This window comes from Pseudoliparis swirei, chromosome 8, assembly GCF_029220125.1.
Source record: "Pseudoliparis swirei isolate HS2019 ecotype Mariana Trench chromosome 8, NWPU_hadal_v1, whole genome shotgun sequence".
NCBI classification, from domain to species: Eukaryota; Metazoa; Chordata; class Actinopteri; order Perciformes; family Liparidae; genus Pseudoliparis; species Pseudoliparis swirei.
Genome location: NC_079395.1, coordinates 22,214,803 through 22,240,651, shown reverse-complemented (window position 1 = coordinate 22,240,651; position 25,849 = coordinate 22,214,803). Strand labels below are relative to the sequence as shown.

At 44.0% G+C, this 25,849-nt stretch overlaps 1 protein-coding gene across 2 annotated transcripts; it reads left to right on the top strand.

Annotated features, from left to right (window-relative positions):
- dpydb (dihydropyrimidine dehydrogenase b) lies at positions 1-25,833 on the top strand. 2 transcript variants are annotated; one of them, XM_056421291.1, is made up of 25 exons: positions 1-173; positions 2,045-2,155; positions 2,317-2,399; positions 4,637-4,724; positions 4,866-5,027; positions 6,823-7,019; positions 7,515-7,596; positions 7,900-7,987; positions 8,159-8,266; positions 8,722-8,891; positions 8,965-9,175; positions 11,453-11,637; positions 11,729-11,944; positions 18,441-18,605; positions 19,189-19,257; positions 19,371-19,454; positions 19,980-20,100; positions 20,263-20,382; positions 21,034-21,176; positions 21,640-21,694; positions 22,706-22,827; positions 22,918-23,064; positions 23,221-23,283; positions 25,102-25,179; positions 25,264-25,833. In XM_056421291.1, exons 1-25 carry the CDS (start codon positions 144-146, stop codon positions 25,426-25,428), a joined length of 3,063 nt encoding a protein of 1,020 aa, XP_056277266.1. In that variant the 5' UTR covers positions 1-143; the 3' UTR covers positions 25,429-25,833. The 2 variants fall into 2 exon arrangements, with proteins under 2 accessions (XP_056277266.1, XP_056277267.1); XM_056421292.1 differs by having other exon boundaries at positions 1-180.
- The last annotated feature ends 16 nt before the right edge of the window (positions 25,834-25,849 follow it).

The window sequence follows — 25,849 nt, the reverse complement described above, 5'->3', positions numbered from 1 at the left end:
CCGGTCCACCTGATCCACACAAACACACAGCGCTCCTCTTGGACAGGGCCGTCCCGGACAGTGCTTCGGACCTCTGAAACAGCAACCAGAGCCTCCAGGAGATCTTCAGAAAGCTCTTAGTCCTCCAAAATAAGAGAAGCGTCATGTTGAGTAAAGACCTTCCAGACATTGAGGTACATTGTGAGTTATTTGACCGTGACTGTTTATTATAAATACTGCATATCTGCTGGAAAATAACCGTGTGACTGGAAACGGCTGCATCTCATTTTTTGTATTTTCTCTTGGTATCAAATTTATTCTATTGTCTAGTTTTAATATACTAATATTTAGACGAGACCAACAATATTTGTCTAAACCCAAGTCTTAACCAAGTCTAAACCCAAGTCTTAACTCAAGTCTTAACCAAGTCTAAACCCAAGTCTTACCCAAGTCTAAACCCAAGTCTAAACCCAAGTCTAAACCCAAGTCTAAACCCAAGTCTAAACCCAAGTCTTAACCCAAGTCTTAACCAAGTCTTAACCCAAGTCTAAACCCAAGTCTTAACCAAGTCTAAACCCAAGTCTAAACCCAAGTCTTAACTCAAGTCTAAACCCAAGTCTTAACCAAGTCTAAACCCAAGTCTAAACCCAAGTCTTAACCCAAGTCTTAACTCAAGTCTTAACCCAAGTCTTAACCCAAGTCTTAACCAAGTCTAAACCCAAGTCTTAACCAAGTCTTAACCCAAGTCTAAACCCAAGTCTTAACTCAAGTCTTAACCAAGTCTAAACCCAAGTCTTAACCAAGTCTAAACCCAAGTCTTAACCAAGTCTTAACCAAGTCTTAACCAAGTCTAAACCCAAGTCTTAACCAAGTCTAAACCCATGTCTTAACCCAAGTATTTAAGCATTAACACAATAAATAAAGTTGCATTTCTTTGATAGTTTATTTGACGGAGGTTGTAAACAATGGGATGAATCCACAGTCCTCAGCTGCCGGTACTCAGGAGCTCAACCTTCATCCCCTCGCGGCCCTCCTGGTCCTCTCTGTGTAAACAGCCTGCAGGTCAGCAGCCAGCAGGTCAGCCACAGCTGCCCTGAGTGTTGGTCACGTGACTGTTGGTCTGTGAGTTATGTGATAGTCAGTAAAGGGAACGAAGGAGAGGTCAAAGGGTCGCGGGTCGGGTCACTGATTGTTTTTATACGTTTACAGAAGGTTGTGCATCAGTTTTATTCTGGGTAAAAGTGATTGTGATAACATGTCATGTTTTTAAGGATTGTGACCCTTGACGTGTTCACAGAGTTGAGAACTGAAAACCATTTATAGAGCTTCTCTCTGTGATAAACTGTGTTGTTCTACGTCCTCTTAAATAACCTTTCTGCTCGGATGTATTCATAGAAAAGACTCTGACCGTCACTATCTTATCATTTTGACCCCAACCATCCAAGAGCAACTTCCTAGAACTCTCCATAGTGTGTGTGTGTGTGTGTGTGTGTGTGTGTGTGTGTGTGTGTGTGTGTGTGTGTGTGTGTGTGTGTGTGTGTGTGTGTGTGTGTGTGTGTGTGTGTGTGTGTGTGTGTGTGTGTGTGTGTGTGTGTGTGTGTGTGTGTGTGTGAGAGAGAGAGTATGTTCAAAAAGACAGATAGCAATAAGGTTTATGAGTAACAGGTTGAAAAGCAACATTAACCGTTTCCATATATGATCCACAAAAAATATGCAATTTACAAAACTAAGAAGCCCCAGAAAAATGTGGCTGTATGTTTTCTGAATACATTATTATTGTGCAGGTCTTGTCAAACATTTAAAAATGCTCTTGCCAGAAAAAACACTTGCATTTCTGAATCAAAACAATTTTTTTTATTTGCTTTGTATGATGACAAAGGGTTGGCAACAATCCATACAATTATCCTTAACATTAATGATGACAAAACATTTTTTTACATAAAATGTATGATAAAGCTTCTCTGCTCCACTTGAGTGTTTCACAGAGCCAGTCAGACTGTTGTCTTGGTGCCAGTCGGAGTGTAAGACGTGGTGGTGATGATCTGTTGCTCTTCATTTGGTACAGAGCATCCTGGCTCTGAACCCCAGGGTGAAGACTCACACTCAGGTTATGTCCACGGCCAACAAGAAGAAAGAAAAGAAACACTGGAAGAGAAACCCAGAGAAGAACTGTGGCGTAAGACACACACAAACACACACACACACACACACACACACACACACACACACACACACTACTCTGCTTTAGTTGAGAGCATTTATTCAATATTTGCTTCCTCCACATCTGCCTACCCTCATATTCTTTCTTTTCATTGCTCTATGTCCTCCACTCTTCAGTCTTGTGTGAAGTTGGAGAACAACTTCGACGACATCAAACACACGACGCTGAGCGAGCGTGGAGCTCTCCGGGAAGCGCTGAGGTGAGAAGGAGATACTCCCACCTGACATCCAATCTCACAAAAGTCATTAAGGCTAATGCTCTGGTTTGGTCACCAGCAGAACAATTCTACACCCGTTAAGTTGCTCCAATAAGATAATAATAAGATAATAGCACATCAGTTCAAAACTGCAGGTGAGGATACTATTAACGTGCGTCAAACTGGAGGTCCCGTGCTCGCTAAAAAATGAGAATCTGAATCCGATAGATACGGTTAACAATATTTAATGGCAAGAAGTCTAAGCAGTAAATTGAAGCTACGATCGTAGGGCCGACCGGAATATTACGCCACAGACTAACAGCAAAGTAGCTGATAGGGAACTGTCTTGTAACCTTCCGACCGTCTAGAGAACGAACTCACCCTTTCCACCCGTATTTATTAGTAACGGCATTCACACCTCTCAATCCTAAGAGTTAGTTCCATTGGTCAGTTCAGCATGCTACACTCTCGTTGGCTTACGGCCAGGTCGTAAACAGGTAATGCAACGGGTCATAAAATAGCCGGGTCAAACGTCATGATCCCGCGACCAACATTACTTCCGGTCACCTATGTGAGGAAAGTTCCCTTCCAAAATAAAAGTCCCACATGTCACTCTCCTGCTTCAAGCAACGTCACGGACTTCAACCGGCTTCCAACTCATGTGTCAACATTGAAACAATAAACTAACTTTCATTCTCATGCGGCATACATATAATCATAAACACATAAACAATTATAAACATTACTTCTGCCATTGACATATACATAGAGTAGACATTACCTCCATGCTTCATAACACATCAACAATATCAATATTCTCCCTAATATTTCCTATGATAATATCTTGCTATATGTATTAATTTAAAGCACAAATGTTCCCTATGTACATGTGCAAAGTCAAAATGAACTATTACAACTTAACAATACATTGGTGTTACCTAATACAGGCAAAAAGACTGCAGGCAGCGGCCCAAGATATGGTCTGTCCGTTAATTACCCCACTGTGGTCAGATTTAATGTATATATAACAATAACATACATATTGGATGGATAGCAGAAAAATTTTCCTCCGACATTCATGGTTCACTCTGACTTTCTTCTCTTTATGGCCACCGTTTGGTCAACATTTTAGTTTCCAGTGAATTCCCTCTTCAGCTATTTGATGAACACGTTCCTGTCCGCCTCGAGGTGAATCACAGAGTTGGTCCTTTGACTCTGTCGTCTCTGGCCTTTACAGTATTTTCCTTTATGACCAAACCCCTGCAAACCCCTTGCCTGCGAGCATGTTAGCACGCTAACGTTAGCACGCTAAAGGGTTGTTTGGGAGTTTTTCCTGATCCAATGTGAGGTTTTGGGACAGGGATGTCCATGTGTACAGATTGTAAAGCCCTCTGAGGCAAATTTGTAATTTGTGAGAATGGGCTATACAAAATAAACTGAATTGAATTGAAGTTATTAGTATTGAATGAGCACGCTAACACTAGCGTTAGCATTTAGCTCATATCATTGCTAACAGAGTGAAACTCAGTTTTCTACTTTTTAAAATGTATTTAGTTTATATTTCTTGGACAATGCATATTACATATCATTACTGTAATACTAATAGAATAATTATCAATGTGTCACTTCATTTTCAAGCCCATATTTACCATATTACATTTTTGTGACTGGTAATATTTCTGTTGACTTGTAGGCTATAGCTTAGCCACGTTAATGATTACCATTTGCATTAATTAGGGGTCTTCCATTATCAGAGGAATAAAAAGAGGCAGAAATGCAAGCAAAATACAAAACATAGTGAGGACAGATGAATAGACCAACAGATGAAAAGAGACCGAGAAGCAGCGAGGTATGGGAAGCATCTCATAGTTTTTAGAAGACATGCTCTGATTGCATTTCATAATGATCAAAGAGACCGTTTGGTGGAGGACTGAGCTGTGGTCAGGGATCAGCTCAGAGTTCCTTCTCGAGATTAAACCGGATGGAGTTTAAGGCAGCTTAATGGACTCAGACAGAGGCCCCCGTGTTTGGCTCGATAATTCAGTCATTCAGTTTTATTCTCTTAAGTTTGTATGACTGGTGGTAGACCTAGACTTCATAGCCTATGTCTTGTTGTGAGCTGTGGTTGAAAGAGAGGGTTTTCATTTGCATAACAACATCTATTTGTACAGGGTAACACATTAGAGGACATATCATTGTTGGATGTTGGTGACTTTGCATTATTATAAATCTGTCTTCAGGTGTCTAAAATGTGCGGATGCTCCCTGTCAGAAGAGCTGCCCTACTAACATGGACATAAAGTCATTTATTACGAGCATCTCTAATAAGGTAATGCAAAATACACACACACAAACACACAGTATCCATGCACAGAGTCATCTTAGTTTAATGGCGTGGAAGAAGATGTTAAAGAACAAAACCATGCAATACTAACGCCATGGTCTTATGGTTCACGTGTGTGTGTACCAGAACTACTACGGGTCAGCGCGGGCCATCCTGTCCGACAACCCCCTGGGGCTGACCTGTGGGATGGTTTGTCCCACGTCAGAGCTGTGTGTGGGGGGCTGCAACCTGTACGCCTCTGAGGAGGGGCCCATCAACATCGAAGGTCTCCAGCAGTTTGCAACCGAGGTACGGCATTTAAAGCCGAACGTTTTCTGTATAAAACCATCGACCAGTGATTCTTAACCTGGGTTCGATCGGACCCCAGGGGTTCGGCGAGTCACTCTCAGGGGTTCGGCAGGGATAGAGACACACACACAGCAGTGTTTACCCTACCGTTATAACAGGGTGGCGGCCCTCCCCCTTGAAATCACCCAAGGGTCAGTCGGTCGTCCCCGCCCCCTGAAGCTGTAACCCTAGTTGAAACACTGCACAGTATAGCTCGGTTCACACTGTCGGGCCGTTTTTGTCGGTTGTCAAAAAATTGGCTGCCGACATTTTGGGCAACTCCCCATTTTTCTTCGCAGTGTTAAGGTGCGTTCACACCAAAAGCGAAACTATTTTTCGCGTCGCCCAAAACGCGTGAGTTTACTCGCTCGACCGTTCACCGTGTTCTCGCCATGAGCGTCGAGACGCTCCGCGAGGGGCGGGGCTTATCTCCGTGTCTCGTCTCCGTAAAGACCGTTATCATCTCCTTCATCCACCAGAATAACTAACCACTAGTTCTGCTTTATACTTGTTGTGAACGTCTCACACACTAACGCCCTCGTGTTTGGGTTCATGACATTAATATCATATTATATATATTTATACATGACATCACCCGTAGGCTCACTCAGCTCGGTCACTTTCACCGATGAAGTTACTGTTGCGTCTGAAAGACTTCCGCTTCCAGCTACGAGAGAGAACTCAAGAGCTGATTGGCCCGCGTTGCGAGATGACGCCTCAAAGTGGAAATATTTCAACTCGGGGCGAAAATTCCGCCGCTGGAAACGCGTCGCCCACATCGCGTCGCCCCAAACGCCCCAAATGCGCCGCCCGAAAAAATATCGCGTCTATCGCAGCCACACGCAGTTTATGGTCTAAATGACTATTTTCTGTTCAATACTTCTTCAATGCAGCCTTATGATATGATTTTGATATGTTATCGTTATCGTATCCATCACCAGCCAGTTCATGACTAAAATAATGATTTGATTTATATTAAGATAACACTTTGTAACCTTTATGCAAAGTAACACATTCATTATTTAAAAAAATATTTTAATTCATAAGTCAAGCATTATTGAGTCAATACGCTGTTTATGGGATTTTTGAGAGTAAAAATTCATTCTTGACCTTGAAAATTATAGTTTGACCCAATAATCTGACATTTAAATCCACTTACTAGCTTTTTTCAACCACATCTCACATCAATGCATTGGATGTGGAGGGTTTTGCTCAGTTATCAGTTGCTCAGGAATCAGATAATCATGTAAGTGGGCAACAAACTAGACTTTTCTCTGCTTGGTCAAGCAATAGAATAATTTAACAACAAACCCTCTAATACAGGTGCTCTTCCTAAAGGCCCAGCCGGTGGCAGGAGATCAACACGTCCTCATACCGGGAAGGTTTTAAAACCGTGGTTAATATTGTAAATCTGTCACAGTTTTGTTAGGTTTGGGCAACATTTTTGGGAAAAGATCCTTGTTTTGGGCTCAAATAATTCGGCGACGTTTGTTATGTAACTTAAGTTAAGGTTAAATTGCTTTTCTGAGTTTACTTTCGTCGGTAAGTTAAATTAAATCAACGTTTTATTTCACACGGGAGACGAACTGAAGTGTCCTGGGTCAAAGTAAAGCAACAGCTATAGGCTCACTTAAAGGTCAGCCATGTTGTGTTGAGAGTTACGCTTATGTTTTGTTGTGTTATGATACGAACAGCCTATCAATCGGCGTGATGAGTTTATTATTCTAAATATTGGGCTGTGTCCTTTTCTTCCCAGGTGTTTAGCAAGATGGGCATCCCTCAGATCAGGAATCCTGAACTCCCACCAGCCAATGAGATGCCAGAGTCTTACCACGCCCCCATAGCTCTGATTGGCTGTGGCCCGGCGTCAGTCAGCTGTGCCTCCTTCCTGGCCCGTCTTGGATATGATGATATTACCATATTTGAGAAGCAGAAGTACATCGGAGGGCTGAGGTAATGTATCACCATCAAACTGCATATCATAGTGCATCATATCAAAGATTGTTAAGCATACTATTAGTTGAAATTTGATCCACACACACACACACACACACACACACACACACATATGTATATATATTTAGATATAGATATAGTGCAGTTACTAAGATAGTGATACTCAATTCTACAGAGCAGTGCTTTAGATACACCAAATGCTTTTGAGAATAATTTTTTTTAAAAACTCAAATCAACATTAAAAGCTAAATAAAATAAATATAGTGACATTAATTTAGTAAAATATAAAGTGTGACAAGGCTATCTTACTATTTAGTTACTTAAGTAAATGTTGAGTAATCTTTGGAATTTGGTCAGCGGTGATGAAGGAGTGTTGGACTAGGGCTTTCTGTGTGAGTGAATTCAGGCATGTTTCAAATAATCTCAACCAGGTAGCGAGGAAGTCTGAAAGGAGGATGAGAAAATTCAACAAATGTTGTTTCCTCCATGCAGCACATCAGAAATCCCTCAGTTCCGGCTTCCTTATGAGGTGGTCCAGTTTGAAATCCACCTGATGAAGGACTTGGGGGTGAAGGTGTGTCTCATAGAAACACATGTTTAGTGTCTATACTGTAAAATGTTGAAATACATACAATAATTGTTTAGTCTTCTTTTTGTTTGTTTTTTATAATCTTCATGGACTCATTTTGATATGATACCAAACCTTTAAAATATATGTTCAGTCCCATATCGGATAGAAAATAGACAAAGATTAAATAATTAAAGTTGATTCGTGATAATTGAACATGAATAAGCAAATAATGATAGTTAATGCAATTCCTACATGGTGTTGTTAAATGTGAGTTTGTGTGTGTGTGTGTGTGTGTGTACCCCCCAGGTGGTGTGTGAGAAGGGTCTAGGTGTTGAAGGAATGACTTTGACGTCCCTAAAAGAGGAAGGATTTAAGGCGGTCTTCATTGGGATTGGTGAGTGAGTCTTCTTTGCATTTGACCCAATGCATGCACATTTTACACATTCATCTATTGGGTTTTTACACATTTGAATCCATCTGCAACCATTGAGCTGCTCCACTGCCCATCATATCCGTTCAAACGGTTTGACTCTTCTTCATCTACGGTGTCTATGTGTGTCTCCAGGTCTCCCTCAGGCCAACAGAGCTACAATCTTCCAGGATTTAACTATGGACCAGGGCTTCTTCACCTCCAAAGACTTTCTGCCCATGGTGGCCTCTTCCAGCAAGAAAGGTACTGTGGTGAACAAACACACATTCCTGTACTTCTGTCTTTGTGAGGACCTTTACCCTTAACCAATCACCCATAAGTTAATGGCTGACCCCAACCCTTATCCTGAACCTATTTCTAACCTGAACCGTGAAAGCAAGTCCTAACCCTCAAAAAGGCCTCTGAGGAGGTGAGGATCGGCCATAATGTCCTCACTTTACAAAAATGTCCACACTCTAATGGTTAAAATGTTGGTCCTCCCCATGTAGCAATTACAAGAACACACATACACAATGCATGAACACAGTGTACATTGATCATTTAGAAGAAATATACAACGCACACAACTCGACTAACAAACATATGGGGGTAAAATGATGAAATCCAACAGGTAGTGTTGAAAAATACAAAGTGAAAGGTGAATTAGCGCGTCAGTATCCGTCTCACATTACCGTGTCTCTGCGGCTCGCTCTGTGCAGGTATGTGTCAGTGTCGCTCTACTCTGCCGGAGATAAGAGGGACAGTGATCGTTTTGGGGGCTGGCGACACCGCGTTTGATTGCGCAACCTCGGCTCTTCGCTGCGGAGCCAAGAGAGTCTACGTCTGCTTCAGGAAGGGATTCACTAACATCAGGGCTGTCCCTGAGGAGGTATGGATGAGGGAGGGATGGATATAAGCAGATGGAAACAGAGAGAACGCTGAGCACAAGTGGTTTTTTTCAGATGGAGTTGGCGAGGGAGGAGCAGTGTGAGTTCCTCCCCTTCCTGTCTCCCCGCGAGGTCATCATGAAGAACGGTCGGGTTGCCGGGTTACAGTTCTGTCGCACCGAGCAGACGGAGGACGGCGATTGGCTGGAAGATGAAGAGCAAGTGGTCAGGCTGAAGGCTGATTACATCATCAGTGCCTTTGGTTCCATGCTTAACGAGCCGCAAGGTAATTGACCAATCAGCTGGACTCTGCTGACCAAGAACCTCTTTTCTTTAGCAAGTCACTCTGCTAATGTGTGTGTTGAAAATGAAAAGATGTCTATTTTTGTTTTCAGTTTTAAATGTTGTATTGCATTTAAATTTTCATGAATAGAAAATATTTTATATGGTTATTTGAAGGCTAATGTATGTACTTTAGGACCTTAAGGACCTACTATGAACTATTCATACACTCTGTCATATTCATTGAATGTATTTTAACTCTAAATCTGTCCTTCTGTACACATGACATCTATTGTTCTGTCCATCCTGGAGAGGGATCCTCCTCTGTTCTCTCCTGAAGGTTTCTTCACTTTTTTTCCCCCTGAAGGGTTATTTGGGAGTTTTTCCTGGTCCGATGTGAGGTTTTGGGGCAGGGATGTCTATGTGTACAGATTGTAAAGCACTCTGAGACAAATTTGTAATTTGTGAAATTGGGCTGTACAAATAAACTGAATTGAATTGAATTGAATATATATACACTACCGTTCAAAAGTTTGGGGTCACTTAGAAATGTCTTTATTTTTCAAAGAAAAGCACTGTTTTTTCAATAACGATAACATTAATCATAAATACCCTCTATACATTGTTAATGTGGTAAATGACTCTTCTAGGTGAAACGTCTGGTTTCTCATGAAATATCTCCAGAGGTGTATAGAGGCCCATTTCCATCAACGATCACTCCAGTGTTCTAATGGTACATTGTGTTTGCTAATCGCCTTAGAAGACTAATGTCTGATTAGAAAACCCTTGTGCAATTATGTTAGCACAGCTGAAAACAGTTATGCTGGTGATATAAGCTATACAACTGGCCTTCCTTTGAGCTTGAAGTTTGGAGAACAAAATTAATACTTCAAATATTAATCATTATTTCGAACCTTGTCAATGTCTTGACTATATGTTCTATGAAATGTTCAATTCATTTGATAAATAAAAGTGAGTTTTCATGGAAGACACGAAATTGTCTGGGTGACCCCAAACTTTTGAACGGTAGTGTATGTGTATATATATATGTATTTTAGGACCTTTTATATATAACTATATATATATGCATTTTAGGACCTTTTATTTATCTGTGTTTATATATATATACAGTATATATAGATATATATATGTATTTTAGGACCTTATATATATATTAGGGCTGTCAGCGTTAACGCGTTAATCTAAGCGATTAATTTGGCCGCGTTAACGCACTAAAATATTTTAACGCAATTAACGCATTTTTTTTTTTTTTTTTAAACCGCGGCAGTACGGTTTGACACTGTTTTCGTTTTCAAAACAATTATTTCTCCACGAAAATAAGGAGCAGAAATCAGTTTAACTCGTGGATGAATCAGTCGGGTTTCCTCCTGCTCCTCCTTCCTCCCGTCTCCCCCTCTGATACACAGAGGAACGGAGGAGCGACGTGTCGGGTGACGCGGCGCGGAAAGAACTCGACACACGAAACCTTCACCGTGATTGGTCAATCCGTTTGTCTGTCAACATTTCGGTAAAAAATAAACCAATGAACACTCAGTAAATCACAAAGGACCTCCCACCTCACAGGTTAGGCTCATTTAGCAGCCTGTCAGTCAGAGAACCAGAGGACACGGCGCGAGGACAATGAGCCTCATTTCAGAGCTGAGATTGTTCTGGAATGTTTGATGTATAACACGTGGGGGTGTGTCACATGCAAAAGACTTTAAACGGTGAATTTAATTTATTTTGTAAAATGTATAAAATGCCCCCAGCCTCCAGAGGGTTAACATGACATATTTGAATGTCAGTCAGTTACCAAGGCCACTGGTTCTGCTGCTGTTCAGTGTTAAAGATGACAGGACCAATGGGGTCTCAATATATATATATTTTTTTACTAATCTGATGTTTCACTGAAGAAACAATTTATCATCCACGATATTAAATACCTCGCTGGCACTGTATATGTAGGAGCCTCTTTGAAAACACAGCTCTGTGTGAAGTTTTGTCTTTAAAAAGAAGGAAAACACTTTTAAGCGCGATTAATCGCGATTAATTAATCGCAATTTCAAAATGTGCGATTAATTAGTTAATTTTTTTTAATCGATTGACAGCCCTAATATATATATATATATATATATATATATAGTAGCTCATCTTCTCGCTTCACCGTGAAGGTCATATAAAGACCGTTTTATCGTTTGGTGATTCCATGTTTTCATACATAATGGGATCCAGCTGATGTGTGTGTCTGTGTGTGTGTGTGTGTGTCTGTGTGTGTGTGTAGTGAGTGAGGCCATGGCTCCTGTGAAGATGAACCGCTGGGGTACTCCAGAGGTGAACACCGACACCATGCAGACCAGTGAGCCCTGGGTGTTTGCAGGAGGAGACATCGCCGGTTTGGCAAACACCACGGTGGAATCGGTGAACGATGGCAAGCATGCCTCATGGCACCTCCACAGATACCTGCAGGTGAGTGTCAGCCCCCCCCCCCCCCCTCAACTCGTCACTGAATCAACACACCGGCTGTACCCTGTGTGTCCCCTCTCCCGTCCTCCTGCAGTCTCTGTGTGGGCGGAGCGTGGACCCGGTGCCCAAGCTGCCGCTGTTCTACAGCGCCATCGACCAGGTGGACATCAGCGTCGAGGTGTGTGGGATCAAGTTTCCCAACCCGTTCGGCCTGGCGTCTGCTCCGCCCACCACCAGCACCGCCATGATCAGGAGAGCTTTTGAGCAAGGGTGGGGCTTCGCTTTGACCAAGACGTTTGGACTGAATAAGGTGCACACACACACACACACACACACACACACACACAATATGTAAGGTACCGCCAAGCACGCACATAGGGATTCTGGAGCTCCCCTTTATAGCCATTTACCCATTTTACTTTTAGTTACCTTCGCATTGAAAATGCGGAAGGTTATGTTTTGATCGCCGTGTATTTATTTATTTATTTGTATGCGTGTTATTCGCAAAACTCAAAAAGTATTGAACCGAATCGCATGAAATTTAGTGGGATGATTGTTTATTATCCGGGGACCAGTTGATTAGATTTTGGGATCGATCGGGTCAGAGTTCAAGGTCAAAGGTCATGAACAGGTCAAAATCTTCTTGAATCGCATGAAATTTGGTGGGATGATTGGTTATTATCTGGGGACCATTTGATTAGATTTTGGGATCAATCGGGTCAAAGGTCAAGGTCATGGAAAGGTCAATATCTTTTTTTTACCATAGCACGATACATTTTTGTCCAATTGGCATGCAACTAATGCCAAAATGTTCATAATTCAATGCCCAATCTTGTGATATGCGAAGGTATGTGTTCTACCTAGTTGCCTTATGAAGTTGACTTCCAGCCTCCCTGGTGTCATTGGAGTCAATGTGTCGGGCCACCTGATGAATTAATGCTTGGCAGTCGCTCTTCATTACCTTCGCATTGAAAATGCGGAAGGTAATGTTTTGATCACCGTGTATTTATTTATTTATTTATTTGTATGCATGTTACTCATATAACAAAAAAAGTATTAAACCGAATCGCATGAAATTTGGTGGGATGATTGGTTATTATCCGGGGACCATTTGATTATATTTTGGGATTGATCGGGTCAAAGGTCAAGGTCATGAAAAGGTCAAAATCTTCTTCGCGGTCAATGTAATCCAATTGGCATCAGAATCAGAATCAGAATCAGAATCAGAAACAGTTTTATTGCCAGGAATGTTTTCACAAACAAACGAGGAATTTTTTTTGGTGGAAGGTGCAACATTTGGACATGACAAAACAAACAACAATCAACACGACAGAAAGACAACAAATAATGTGAAGTGTTTGGGTGTGTGCGTCAAGTGGTGTGTTTTAGTTAAAGTGCATGTTAAAGTGACGTGTGTGGAGGAGGGAAGAAGAAGGAGGAGGGAGGAGGAGTGAGGAGGAGGAAGAGGAAGGAGCGGGAAGAAGGAGGAAGAAGAGGTGGTAGTCCTGGGGGTGACAGTCAGTCAGTCCGGGTTCCATTGATGAGCCCGACTGCCGACGGAAAAACTTTTGGTGTGGCGGGTGGTCTTTGTCCTGATGGACGCAGCCTCCTCCCGAGGGAGGGACTCGAACAGGAGTGTCCAGGGTGGGAGGGGTCAGCGACAATCTTTCTGGCCCGCTTCAGTGACCTGGAAGTGAACAGGACCTGGAGGGAAGGCAGATTGCAACCGATAACCCTCTCGGCCGAGCGGATGATGCTCTGCAGCCTGCGCTTGTCTTTGGCTGTGGCTGCAGGGTGCCAGACGGTGATGGAGGAGCAGATGATGGACTCAACGATGGCCGTGTAGAATTGTACCATCATTCTCCCTGGCAGGTTGAATTTCCTCAGCTGCCTCAGGAAGAACATCCTCTGCTGGGCCTTCTTGGTGATGGAGCGGATGTTCAGCTCCCACTTGAGGTCCTGGGAGATGATGGAGCCCAGGAAGCGGTAGGACTCCACAGCGTCGACGGGGGAGTCACACAGGATGAGAGGGGCGGGTGGGGCTGCATTCCTCCTGAAATCCACAACCATCTCCACTGTCTTTAGAGCGTTGAGCTCCAGGTTGTTCTGGCTGCACCAGGTCACCAGGTGGTCAGTCTCCCACCTGTAGGCGGTCTTGTCCCCACCAGAGATGAGTCCAATGAGGGTGGTGTCATCCGCGAACTTTAGGAGCTTGACGGACTGGTGACTGGAGGTGCAGCTGTTGGTGTACAGGGAGAACAGCAGAGGGGAGAGAACACAGCCTTGGGGGGAACCCGTGCTGGTGGTCCGGGAGCCTGAGACGTGTTTCCCCAGCCTCACGTGCTGCTTCCTGTCGGTCAGGAAGTCTGTGATCCACCTGCAGGTGGAGTCGGGCACGTGCAGCTGGGAGAGCTTGTCCTGCAGCAGGGACGGATGATGGAATTGAAGGCAGAGCTGAAGTCCACAAACAGGATCCTGGCGAAGGTTCCTCGGGAGTCCAGATGCTGGAGGATGTAGTGAAGGGCCATGTTGACTGCATCGTCTACAGACCTGTTGGCTCTGTAGGCGAACTGCAGGGGGTCCAGGAGTGGGTCGGTGATGGTCTTGAGGTGTGACAGGACCAAGCGTTCAAAGGACTTCATGACCACAGAGGTCAGGGCGATGGGCCTGTAGTCATTGAGTCCTGTGATCTTGGGTTTTTTGGGGACGGGGATGATGGTGGAGGCCTTGAAGCAGGCTGGAACGTGGCATGTCTCCAGGGAGGTGTTGAAGATGTCGGTGAACACCGGAGACAGCTGGTCAGCACAGTGCTTCAGGGTGGCGCCGCGGACGGCCGCCTCGGTGTGTTGGTGCGCGATGTTTTTTGTTGTTTTCGTTTTAAATACTGTTTTCTGCTGTGATTCCCAGAGCTCTTTCACCAGAGAAGAGCTCATGAACATCAGGGGAACAACTCCAGCGGATTTATTTCCAACGTTTTTAACTTCTGTGGAGTTACTGGACATTTTTGTAAAAGGTGTGCTCACCTTCGCCCACGCGGTGAAACGCCGGCGGAGAGGGAAACGCTCAGGGGCGCTTGTACGGCTACGGAAACGGGGATCTCGTACAGCGCTGCCGGGCATATTTCTCTGCAATGTCCGCTCACTGTGCAACAAACTAGACGAACTCCAGCTGCTGGTGGGGAGAGACAGAGACTTCTCCTCATCCTCCGCCTGTGTTTCACGGAATCATGGCTTAGTGGATCGATACCAGATTCTGCGACTCAGCTCGCTGGCTTCCAGCTGTTCCGAGCGGACCGGGACACAGAGCTCTCCGGAAAAGCAAAGGGTGGAGGAATCTGCTTTTACCTCAACAACGGCTGGTGCAACGACGTAACGGTGATCCTACAGCACTGTTCGCCGGACCTGGAATCTTTTATCATTCACTGCAAACCCTTCTACTCCCCACGTGAGTTCGCTTCATTCATCCTGGCCGGAGTTTACATGCCGCCGCAGGGGAACGTGCACGAGGCACAGCGGACCCTCGCCGAACAGATACGGTGTGTGGAGCGGACCTTCCCGGACTCTTTAGTTATTGTACTCGGGGATTTTAACAAAGGAAACCTCAGCCACGAACTCCCTAAATATAGACAGTTAATAAAATGCCCTACTAGAGAGAAGAGCATTCTGGACCACTGCTACACAACAATCAGCAGGGCCTATCACGCCGTCCCTCGAGCTGCACTGGGAAACTCTGACCACGTCATGGTTCATCTGATTCGCTCATACAGGCAGAGACTAAAGCTCTGCAAACCTGTGGTGAGGAAGTTCAAGAAGTGGACCAGTGAGGCTCTGGAGGATCTACGGGCGTGCTTGGACTGTACTGACTGGGATGTCTTCAGGACTGCTACCAACAGCCTGGATGAGTACACAGAGGCTGTAACTTCCTACATCAGCTTCTGTGAGGACAGCTGTATTCCATCCAGCTCCAGGGTGAGTTATAACAACGACAAACCCTGGTTCACAGCGGAGCTCAGGAAGCTAAGACTGCAGAAGGACCAGGCATTCAGGAGTGGGGACAAGGACCTGTACACAGAGTCCAAATACAGGTTTAGCAAGGCGGTGAGAGATGCTAAACGTCTGTACTCTGAGAAACTGCAACAGCAGCTCTCAGCAAACGACTCTGCTTCTGTCTGGAGAGGGCTCAGGCAGATCACCAACTACAAGCCCAAATCACCCCACTCCATGAACAATGTGCTTCTGGCAGAACTAATGCCAAAATGTTCATAATGCAATGCCCAATCTTGTGATTTGCGAAGGTATGAGCTCTACCGAGTGCCCATTCTAGTTTATTTATTTGTATGCGTGTTATTCGCATAACAAAAAAAGTTTTAAACCGAATCGCATGACATTTGGTGGGATGATTGGTTATTATCCAGAGACCATTTGATTAGATTTTGGGATCGATCGGGTCAAAGGTCAAGGTCAAGGTCATGGAAAGGTCAACATCTTCTTTTTTACCATAGCACGGTCAATTTGTATCCAATTGGCATGCAACTAATGCCAAAATGTTCATAAGTCAATGCCCAATCTTGTGATATGCGAAGGTATGCACTCTACCGAGTGCCCGTTCTAGTTTATTTATTTATTTATATGCGTGTTACTCGCATAACTCAAAAAGTATTAAACCGAATCGCATGAAATTTGGTGGGATGATTGGTTATTATGCGGGGACCATTTGATTAGATTTTGGGATCGATCGGTCGTGAAAAGTCAACATTTTCTTTTTACCATAGCGCGGTCAATTTTTATCCAATTGGCATTCAACTAATGCCAAAATGTTCATAATTCAATGCCCAATCTTGTGATATGCGAAGGTATGCGCTCTACCGAGTGCCCGTTCTAGTTTGTTCTGTTTTTAGAGTTCATTGGTATGTCTAATACCTAAATACTGTATGTAGCTCTTACGGTTGCGGTGATTCATAATTTTTGGAATAACCACTGCAGGGGCCATTTGTCCTTAGAAATCAAATAAAAAGTAAATCAAATTGCCACTGACGCACCGTGGGTTTCGGAGTTTACGCAGGCAAAAGAAAAGTAACGTCCATTTCGGTATGTTGATTCTGTTCATTTATTTTCCAAACAAACAAAACGCTGACACTCTTCGGTGATGCTGGTAAAAGACCATCGGCCACCCAGGTGCATGCTGGTCCTGTGCCAACCCACCTCTACATATAACCACAGGTGCCCAGTGTTACCCAATCAGTGAATCCTAAAACTAAATATATTTAAAACAACAATCACAATGAACTAAACGAAAACTATCATAAGAAAAAGGCTCTTCTAACATATCAAAATATAACCTAAACTAGAATGGGCACTCGGTAGAGCGCATACCTTCGCATATCACAAGATTGGGCATTGAATTATGAACATTTTGGCATTAGTTGCATGCCAATTGGACACAAATGTATCGTGCTTTGGTAAAAAAAAGATGTTGACCTTTCCATGACCTTGACCTTGACCTTTGACCCGATTGATCCCAAAATCTAATCAAATGGTCCCTGGATAATAACCAATCATCCCACCAAATTCCATGTGATTCAAGAAGATTTGACCTGTTCATGACCTTTGACCTTGACCTTTGACCCGATCGATCCCAAAATCTAATCAACTGGTCCCCGGATAATAAACAATCATCCCACCAAATTTCATGCGATTCGGTTCAATATTTTTTTAATTCTGCGAAAGATTTTGACCTGTTCTTGACCTTTGACCTTGACCTTTGACCCGATCGATCCCAAAATCGAATCAACTGGTCCCCGGATAATAAACAATCATCCCACCAAATTTCATGCGATTCGGTTCAATACTTTTTGAGTTTTGCGAATAACACGCATACAAATAAATAAATAAATAAATAAATACACGGCGATCAAAACATAACCTTCCGGCATTTTCAATGCGAAGGTAATAAGCAATGTTATAGTTATAGTGACCTCAATATCATCCAAAACAACCCAAACCTATAAAATAGGTCTATAAAATGTTGATATTTCAGCCTGGGGTCAAATTGACACCAAAGAACACTGATGTGCACTCGTTGTGTTCAGGACATTGAAAACATGTCATCATGTTCATTTCATGTTTACCCAGTCGTGGAATATGAAACATAAAACATGATATCAATCATATATTTTGAGACTTTAAACATCGAATGGGGTCAAATTGACCCCAAAGGCAACAGGAGGGTTAAGATCGACGAAAGTTGGGCTGTAGGATCCGGGATGAATGAATCCCTGTTTTTGTTATCTTCATTGCCATCTTGACTGCACGGGAGTGACGATGGAGTGAGATGCAACTCTTCTTTGTTGGGGAGATGAGAGGGAGACACACCCGGTGGAGTTATTCACTCGACTTTTCTTCTCTCGATTAGTCGTTTAATCTGTAAATTGACAGAAATAATTGAAGAAATGTCAGTGTCGAAAAGCCCAATTCAGCCCGACTAAAAGCCCAAACATTCTTATTTTGTGTTTACTATGCCATGATACAATCAGCACGTTTTCATATTAAGAAGCTGGAACCAGAGAGATTGTTGGCATCTTATTGATTTTAGTCCCATTGATTCATCACCGAACTGTTTCAGCTCGGAAGTATTGCCAATATTGGATGTACTGAGATTCTGTAAAAGCTCAAATAAATGAGTTTGTCGCGTTTGTTTCAGAGAACACCGTGTGTTATTCGCTCGACAGGTAATACGTCGCCATTGATGGAGACATGCACGTCCACGCGTGACGTGGAGCAGCATTGTGAGTGAATCTGTGTCTGCAGGATCTGGTGACCAACGTGTCTCCTCGCATCGTGCGCGGCACCACCTCGGGCCACGTGTTCGGACCGGGTCAGGGATCCTTCCTCAACATCGAGCTCATCAGCGAGAAGACGGCAGCCTACTGGTGTCAGTCAGTCGCGGAGCTGAAGAGGGACTTCCCGAAAAATGTGAGGTTCCCCAGTTCTGACTGTCCTTCACTGAGGAACATGAGCAGCATTGCTAACAGCAGGCAGAACAAGTTCTATCTGCGGTTGTGACGGCCCATGTGTGTTACAGTGTCAAAGCTAGGGCTGGTGCATCTTTAGAAACCAGCTACATTTGAATAAGTATCAAACATCAAACAGCAAAACTCTGCACATCGTGAGCTACTCGTATCAAATAAATGCGGCTAGCAGCGTTAGCTCCAAAAGTCGTTGAATCTAGCAAGAAAGTCGCCACGCCCCAAAACGACCGTTCTAAAAGTAAAACAACAGACACGACTTTTGTTAGTTCTCACTAACAATAGTTAGTAAAATATAATAGTATAACAAATGTTATTATAATATATAATAGGTGAGCTAGTATAGTTAATAGTTAAGACACACAAGCTGCTGAGCTTAATAGTTAAGCTAGCAGCTTGTGGAAGCCGGTGGATAGATTGATCGTCCGATCAATACATTCGGGCTGAATGAAATGATCGGATGATGGTCTTACAGTCCTAAAGCATTTGATTAATTGGTTCCTGATGAAAACAAACCTTCTCCCCGCCAGGTGGTGATCTCCAGTATAATGTGCGGCTACAACAGGGAGGACTGGACGGAGATCGCCATGATGGCTCAGGTGAGAAGAACCACCGAGACCATTGTGTAGTTATTGTGCGTTCACACAAAGGTTGTCACTGTGCTTTTCTGTGAGTCTGATTTGGATCTTTGTGTGTGTGTGTGTGTGTGTAGGAATCAGGAGCAGATGCATTGGAGTTGAACCTGTCTTGTCCTCATGGGATGGGTGAGAGAGGCATGGGAATGGCCTGTGGTCAGGTACACACTCACTCACACACACACACACACACACATATAGTATTCCGATGTAGAGAATATAAACATCGCTGTACTTGTCATAAGCAGACCGTTCATTCAGTTTTTTTACTCTGCCATATTTTGAAGGATGCCATCGAGTGTAATCTTTAAAATATTTACAATTTGATATGCTGGATGATTTGTGTATTATTGATTACATTTTTTGTTATTGATTTTGCAAACACTTACAGGAATGAAGAGTCATACCACCCCCAAGAAGTTGGGGTGTACAGAACATTACCTTCAGTAGTTTGGAGGCTGTGTACCTGTGGCACGATGTCACAATAAACGAAGATATGCAAATACAATAAACAAACAACCACGATAACAGTAACTTAAAGTACATTTAAATATAGTAGAGATTAAGACGTGGAAACACGCATACATACAAACAAAATACAAATAAAATACAAAATTAGGAAGAAGGGATGGAGGGGGGGGGGTTGTGTATTATTGACATGTGTGTGTATGCGTCCGTGTGACTAGGACCCGGTGATGGTGCGTAACATCTGCCGCTGGGTGCGTGCCGCCACTTCCATTCCCTTCTTTGCCAAACTGACGCCAAACGTCACCAACATTGTCGACATCGCCAAGGCCGCTCACGAAGGTGGACACGCGTCACTTCTTCTTCTTTCCTCCTCTTCGTTTCTGCTACTGCTCTTCCTTATATCAATAGACTGTATATATATATATATATATACAGAGCACATAATCAACACTGAGGATATGTGATGAATGTCTCTGTTGTTGTTGTCACGCCGTGTTCCAGGTGGAGCAGATGGAGTCACAGCCACCAACACAGTGTCAGGTATGATGGGGCTGAAGGCCGACGGCTCCCCCTGGCCGAGTGTTGGGAAGGACAAACGAACCACGTATGGAGGGGTCTCTGGTGAGGAAACACACGACACACAAACATGTGCACAACCCCTTCAAGTGGTAGTGAACTTCTAATAAATCTTCAAAGAACTACAGATTATAAAAAGAGAAAAATAAATAAGTATAGAATGTAAGGGGATCTATTGGCAGAAATGGAATATACTAATCATAAGTAGGATTTCTTTCGTGTATAATCATCTGAACATTTCCTTGGAATAAGCCATTCGTATACACATACCGAGGGGTCCTCTTCACGGACATACAAACCAAACACTGGTTCCAGAGATGTTTCCATTTTCATGATTCCCTTTTTGTCCCATTTAGAGCAGCCGCCTCTTGTGGTCTAAATGAGTATTACAACAACAAACACAAAACGATCCAGACAGAAAAAAAGGCAACTTTTTCAAGACAGCATTTTGTTCATTTAGTGAATGATGCTCCATTTAGAGTCCAATAGACCATAAAGTGGAGTGTGCTTGAGGGCGGGGCTTACAGTGTCACTTCACGTCACTCCTCTGCATTCCAAACATGGACACTCCTTAAACTGAAACCACAGGTTGTCTAGAGAAACTTTTTACCTGGAAGATTTATTATTACACATTATCCCATTAACCCATGACGTACCCACTGCAGCTGCTCTCACTATTAGTGTCCATGTGTGCAGGTAATGCCATCAGGCCCATCGCCCTCAGAGCAGTGTCAGCCATCGCCAGAGCCATCCCTGGCTTCCCAGTCCTGGCCACCGGGGGCATCGACTCGGCAGAGAGCGGCCTGCAGTTCCTCCACGCCGGGGCCTCGGTGCTACAGGTGATAATATGACTGTGACCCCCACCAGGGCGAGACCGCAGAACTGATTCCCCCATGCAATAATAGTTTAGTCAAACTTTGAGAAATCTTTTTTTTTCCAACGACTGTAATCTGAATGGTCTGACCGTTTAACATCACTGTAGATGACCTTTAATGAGTTATACTATTCCACATACGTGTTCCTGTTCTCCTACATCTGTGTTTTGTTTTTGTCTAGTTATGAAAGTACGTGTGAGATCCAGTAAGGTTCACACTGCCTCTTTAACCCTCGGCATTCATTCTTGAACAAGCTCTGTAGTTTTCAGCTGAGGGCACCATGGTGTAAACAATTAAAATTTAATTAATTCAATATCGAAATTTACGGGGTAAGAAGCTGCAGTATTTTACTCATATATACATAGATATATACAGATTGCAGTTATGTGATTGTGATGGTGTTGTTGGTGACCTCTCTGTCTCTCAGGTGTGCAGTGCAGTACAGAACCAGGACTTCACAGTGATTGATGATTACTGTGTGGGTACGTCACTGTGTTTCTGTATTTATATTCATTCTCAATGATGACATGCATCAGGATATGTATTTTACGATGTCATGAACTGTAGCAGTCTTTTTATTCAATTCAATTTATTTTATATAGCTCAATATCTTAAATTACAAACTCCCCTCAGAGGGCTTTACAATCTATACACATACGACATCCCTGACCTTTGACCTCACATCGGATCAGGAACAACTCCTAAGAAATAGCAAAAACCCTTTTAGTGGTAAAAAGTGAAGAACCCTTCAGGAGAGCAATAGAGGAGGATCCCTCTCCACGATGGACAGAACAATAGAAGTCATGTGATTAGATGAACAATAGATGTCATGTGACCAGATGAACAATAGAAGTCATGTGACCAGATGAACAATAGATGTCATGTGAACAGAAGGAATCATGACAGAGTAACAACACATTCAATGAGTATGACAGAGTGATGAATGTAGTTGACATGGTCCACACTCCAGGAGGCAGAAGGAGGTAGAGATATGATAGTTATAATAAGATACAACTATAAAGTTATAAGATGTTGGACTGACGTTGATGAAACTGTGGGGTTGCCGGGCGGATACAGCCACGGGCAGCTTACTAGCTTAAACAATAAAAGCATTCCGTTGTATTGTTATTCTGTTTACCTGTGCTGAGCTTCGCTCAACAGGAAGTACTCTAGGGTATTTCAAACTGTAGAAGGATTGAACACCTACCTACTCATCTCATGGCCTCATGTTTGGATTGAGGTCTAAAGAGTTCTGCATACACACTTTGTATGTTCTCCTGATCCCCAACCCCAAGATGGTCCAACGAGTCCGAGTGCCTGTGATTTAGGATATTTAACTCAAGATGATAGCGTGATGACACCGTGATGACACCGTGATGATACCGTGATGACACTGTGATGACACTGTGATGATACCGTGATGACACCATGATGACACCGTGATGATACCGTGATGACACTGTGATGACACTGTGATGAATGTGTGTGTTCAGGTCTGAAGGCCTTGTTGTATCTGAAGAGCCTGGAGCTGAAGGACTGGGACGGCCAGTCCCCTCCCACAGAGAGACACCAGAAGGGGAAACCAGTTCCCCGACTGGAAGACCTGGTGGGAAAGGTACCACCACTTACTACCAATAACTCAGGATGAGTATTTGAACTACGCTTGTATATTATTGTGTGTGTGTGTGTGTGTGTGTGTGTGTAGAGCCTGCCTAGCTTTGGGCCGTACCTTCAGCAGAGGACCGACGCCGTAGCGGAGTATAAGAAGAAGCTCAGGAATGCACAAACAGACTTGAAGGATACCGACGTGAGCCGGGTCAACGGGCCCAAAAGAACTGTGCCCGCGGTCAAGGTACGGCACCCTGAGCACACACTGCTCCTTCTGAGTACTACTGAGTATTACTGTTGGACTGCTGTATATTCCTCACCACTGTGTGTGTGTGTGTGTGTGTGTGTGTGTGTGTGTGTGTGTGTGTGTGTGTGTGTGTGTGTGTGTGTGTGTGTGTAGGACGTGATAGCCAGAGCGCTGCGCCACATCGGAGCGTACCAGGAGCTGGACAACATGGAGCAGGTAGACTTCTGACATGCTACTGACCTTTAATACTCAGACTATTACTCTGGAAGCTCCTAGTGAAGGACAGGACTTGCCTTTACTCACGAGTCCCCTGGGCGGAAAACGAGAGGGTCAGAGAACGAGAGGGTCGGAGAATGAGGGGATCGGAGAACGAGAGGGTCGGAAAATGAGAGGGTCGGAGAACGAGAGGGTCAGAGAACGAGAGGGTCGGAGAACGAGAGGGTCGGAGAACGAGGGGATCGGAGAACGAGAGGGTCAGAGAACGAGAGGGTCGGAGAACGAGAGGGTCGGAGAACGAGAGGGTCGGAGAACGAGAGGGTCAGAGAACGAGAGGGTCAGAGAACGAGAGGGTCAGAGAACGAGGGGATCGGAGAACGAGAGGGTCGGAGAACGAGAGGTTCAGAGAACGAGGGGATCGGAGAACGAGAGGGTCAGAGAACGAGAGGGTCAGAGAACGAGGGGATCGGAGAACGAGAGGGTCGGAGAACGAGAGGTTCAGAGAACGAGGGGATCGGAGAACGAGGGGATCGGAGAACGAGGGGATCGGAGAACGAGAGGGTCAGAGAACGAGAGGGTCGGAGAACGAGAGGGTCAGAGAACGAGAGGGTCGGAGAACGAGAGGGTCGGAGAACGAGAGGGTCGGAGAACGAGGGGATCGGAGAACGAGAGGGTCGGAGAACGAGAGGGTCAGAGAACGAGAGGGTCAGAGAACGAGAGGGTCGGAGAACGAGAGGGTCAGAGAACGAGGGGATCGGAGAACGAGAGGGTCGGAGAACGAGGCGGTCGGAGAACGAGAGGGTCGGAGAACGAGGCGGTCGGAGAACGAGAGTCGGTAGGAGGGATCCTGGAAAGGGCGCCGCCTGCCGACTCCATAGTTCTCCTGGGAGACTTCGACGTGGGCGATGACTTGGGGTGATTGGGAGGAACGGCTTGCCCGATCCGAACCCGAGTGGTGTTCTGTGATTGGACTTCAGTGCTGGCCACGGCTTGTCCATAACGAACACCGTGTTCCAACATACGGTGGCTCATAAGTCTCATAAGTAGAAGATTATTGGTTTATATTCTGAAAGGTTACAATACAATTAAATTTCCCTCACAAACACTTTTTCAAATATTTGTAAGTGAGATGTTTTATTGTCAACAGTAAAAAGCTTAATATACCCATGGATGGATCACTGAAGGCCCAACCAGGAACAGTGTCAGGGGGATCTTTGACTCTTCACCTACCAAATGTAATGCCCACGTCTCGACCAGGAAGAGACTCACATTTCCACAAGAAAATAAACACTTATTAACATTGGCTTTATCTTAATGTTAAACACCTCCTCACTGTATGAGTGAAACATGTAAATAAGCTGCATGTAGGTCAGCAGCTCAGGGAGTCGACTTCCTGCCTCTCGATGGAGAGCATCAAGGGTAAAAGAGAAATCTTTGAATCTCTACGAGAAACTTTATTTAAAATATATGGAAATGCACGACGCATTTTTTTAATTTTCCAAGATAGAGAATCACTACTGTATGTGTTTTAAAGATATCCTTTTATCTCCATGGGGAAATTCTTCTCTGCATTTGACCCATCCTTAGTTATTGAGGAGCGGTGGGCTGGAGTGAAGCAACTGGGGGTTCAGTGTCTTGCTCATGGGCACTCTGACATGCATCTAATGGGACCGCTCTCCCTCCACTGAGCTACGGCCGGCACAAAGAATTCCAACGGATGCTCATGTTTTTATATTCATATAAAGTGTCACAGAATTACTGTGAAATTAATTGATTTTATCGATTGATCATAATCATGCCCCTCCCCCGTGTTCTTAGGTCCAAGCTGTGATCGATGAAGAGATGTGTATCAACTGTGGAAAGTGTTACATGACCTGCAACGACTCTGGATACCAGGTATGTCCGTCTGTCCGTCAACATGTCGATAGTCGTCTCTTTCCCTGTTTTGAAGACCTGGTCCTGTCATCACTGTCCTCACAGGCCATAACCTTTGACCCTGAGACCCACCTCCCCATGGTGACTGACAGCTGCACGGGCTGCACTCTGTGCCTCAGCGTCTGCCCCATCATAGACTGCATCAAGATGGTGACCATGCCAAAAGCCTACGTACCCAATAGGGGAGTGCCCGTCAGTCCTGTGTGCTGAAGGGAGGGACTGAACGGTCCGCCTATCTCATAACGGTAATCACATATTATGAAGTTGAGTTTTACGATGAGATGCATCTGTCATGTCAGGTTTGACTCATTCACAGTGTCCCATTAATGCAAGTCACTTGGAAAGAGTTCAAAAAGTGATATAAAAATAACATTGTATGCGTTTATCTGCTTGATCGAGACTAATGGGTGGACTTCATGAGAAATTAGGATTTTTACCAAATGACACTGTTTTTTGGATCAGTATTCACAATTTCTCGAAAAATAAATATGTTCATAATTGAATTGCTATTCTGAGACAAATTGCATTGTTTATTGTGAACGAAGTTATTGTTAAGTATCTGTAAACACTTCATGTTTAATGACAACATTTAAATTAAATGTCCATGTATGTATACTGTGTGTATTGACAG

Coding starts and splice junctions, on each gene's coding strand:
- dpydb (XM_056421291.1), top strand. CDS start 144: ATGTTGAGTAAAGACCTTCCAGACATTGAG. Junction 23,284..25,101: donor AGCTGGACAACATGGAGCAG/GTAGACTTCTGA, acceptor CCGTGTTCTTAG/GTCCAAGCTGTGATCGATGA. Junction 25,180..25,263: donor GCAACGACTCTGGATACCAG/GTATGTCCGTCT, acceptor CTGTCCTCACAG/GCCATAACCTTTGACCCTGA.